The sequence below is a fragment of the Triticum aestivum genome, chromosome 6D (assembly GCF_018294505.1).
Source record: "Triticum aestivum cultivar Chinese Spring chromosome 6D, IWGSC CS RefSeq v2.1, whole genome shotgun sequence".
Lineage (NCBI taxonomy): Eukaryota > Viridiplantae > Streptophyta > Magnoliopsida > Poales > Poaceae > Triticum > Triticum aestivum.
In genome coordinates this window covers 68,572,937-68,574,685 of record NC_057811.1, presented here as the reverse complement: position 1 = coordinate 68,574,685, position 1,749 = coordinate 68,572,937, and the positions used below count along the sequence as shown (strand labels likewise).

The window sequence follows — 1,749 nt, the reverse complement described above, 5'->3', positions numbered from 1 at the left end:
CTGAATATTAGGTGAGAGGAGCTTATTAGGAAGTTAAGTAGCTCTTCCAGTATCTGGTTTGATTGGTTGTTGAACTTTGCTGGCACTAGCAGTTAGTGTACATGGAATCTGCACAATGTAGCGTCAGTGCACAGGCAAATTCAACAGCGATGGGCTGGACGCACAAGCATCACGTAGCAAGAATTTGCGTGTGCAGCGGTCCAGGCCCATTTCCGGAAGCGTGAAAGAATCCCACCACCAGGAACAGACACGAAGCAAGCAGCAGCCCGGCTGCTTTCCCCTAGCTGCTCGATCAGTCCCTCTGCGCCCGGTCTAGACAGATTCCACGTCCAGCAATTAACCCAGCCAAAACAAATCTAGCAACTTAACAGAAGTAGAGTGAAATGCACAATAATTATTACATAGAATGGAAGTTCTTCATCACTTCATCAGAGCGTACGTCAAGCCATATAGGCAGTGAAATAAGGGACCTGATTACATATATAATGGAATCCACAGTGGCCACGAGTACATGATTACATAGAATGGACGCTGTTCATCACAATCACAGGTAAACAATGGAGCTGTGTTAGATAGATAGCTCCGGTACTTCAGAGTAACCAAACAACCATAGTGACTGACTGGCTGCATCAGCAGCACTGACCTAGCATTGAAGCAAGCCTACTACTAGTAGTTACTACTAGATAGATTACTACTCCGTACAGTCATCACACTACCGCAACAGCAACTGCGGCCGGCTGTCGAGGATTCATCCTCCACAGCGCCACAGCAGCACGGATGGAGAAGAGGACGGTGAGTAGGAGCTTGCACATCACAGCCGCAGTGCGGAGAAGGTAAGAAACCTCTTGAAACGCGCCACAGATTAGAAGAACGAGCCCGATGAGTCCCACCAAGGCCGCCAGGTGGAAGAACGCCACAGCCGCGTCCCAGATTAGCGGCCACCGACGGACGCGACCATCCACATCATCCTTGATCTACAACATTTGGCAATCACATCATAAGCGACACTGGGTTCGCGGGGCGGGACACGGGAGGGGCGACGAGTACCTCGCTGCCGCTGCCGGCGGCGCGCAGGAAGAAGAGCACCATCGCTGGCGCCATGAGAAGCAGGGAGAGCATACCAGAATAAACCAAGATCTCCCAAACTACCAAGGCCACGGTGCAGTTCCCGACGCAGGCCCGGAACACGACGAGGCAGAGGAATGTTGCGGCGAAGACGACGCTGATGGTGCCGGCGAAGAGATGGAACAGGGCATCAGCAGCGGCGCGGGCGGCCCTGCTGCGTGCCAGTGCCCCCACGGCCGTCCTCACCAGCGCCGGCGAGATGGCCGCTGCGCGCGCAGCCTGCCTGGAGACCTCCTCTTCGAACGTCACGGCAGCCATTTTGGATGTGGAGTGGAGTGGACAGGTGACTCGGTTGTGTGACTTGTGGGTGGCTGGGTTGTGTTACCGTCTGCGGCCTCTGGGGGTCCTTTTATGCTGAACTCCAAGCTACAGAAATCTCTCTCTGGCAAGCGTGGTGTGAAAAAACCAGACCAGTAAAAGGTGCCCGCATCGTGAATAAAATAACAGAGGAAAGAAATGGTCACTAGAGGTATATATTCAGTAATGTTTTACAGCACACATGTTTCTCCTAATAACTCGTCCAAAAAATAATAAAACTGTTTGATATATTGATGCACCGTACCAAGAGTCTGTTCCCTTGTTTCCTTTTTTTCTATAGTGACCTTTACAAGTAAAAGAGACGAT

General features: G+C 51.6%; 1 protein-coding gene across 1 annotated transcript; it reads right to left on the bottom strand.

Annotated features, from left to right (window-relative positions):
- Positions 1-457: 457 nt before the first annotated feature.
- On the bottom strand, positions 458-1,451 carry LOC123141103 (uncharacterized). Its single transcript, XM_044560333.1, has 2 exons — positions 1,048-1,451; positions 458-974 (listed from the first exon to the last, which is right to left on the bottom strand). Exons 1-2 carry the CDS (start codon positions 1,381-1,383, stop codon positions 708-710), a joined length of 603 nt encoding a protein of 200 aa, XP_044416268.1. The 5' UTR covers positions 1,384-1,451; the 3' UTR covers positions 458-707.
- Positions 1,452-1,749: the final 298 nt, after the last annotated feature.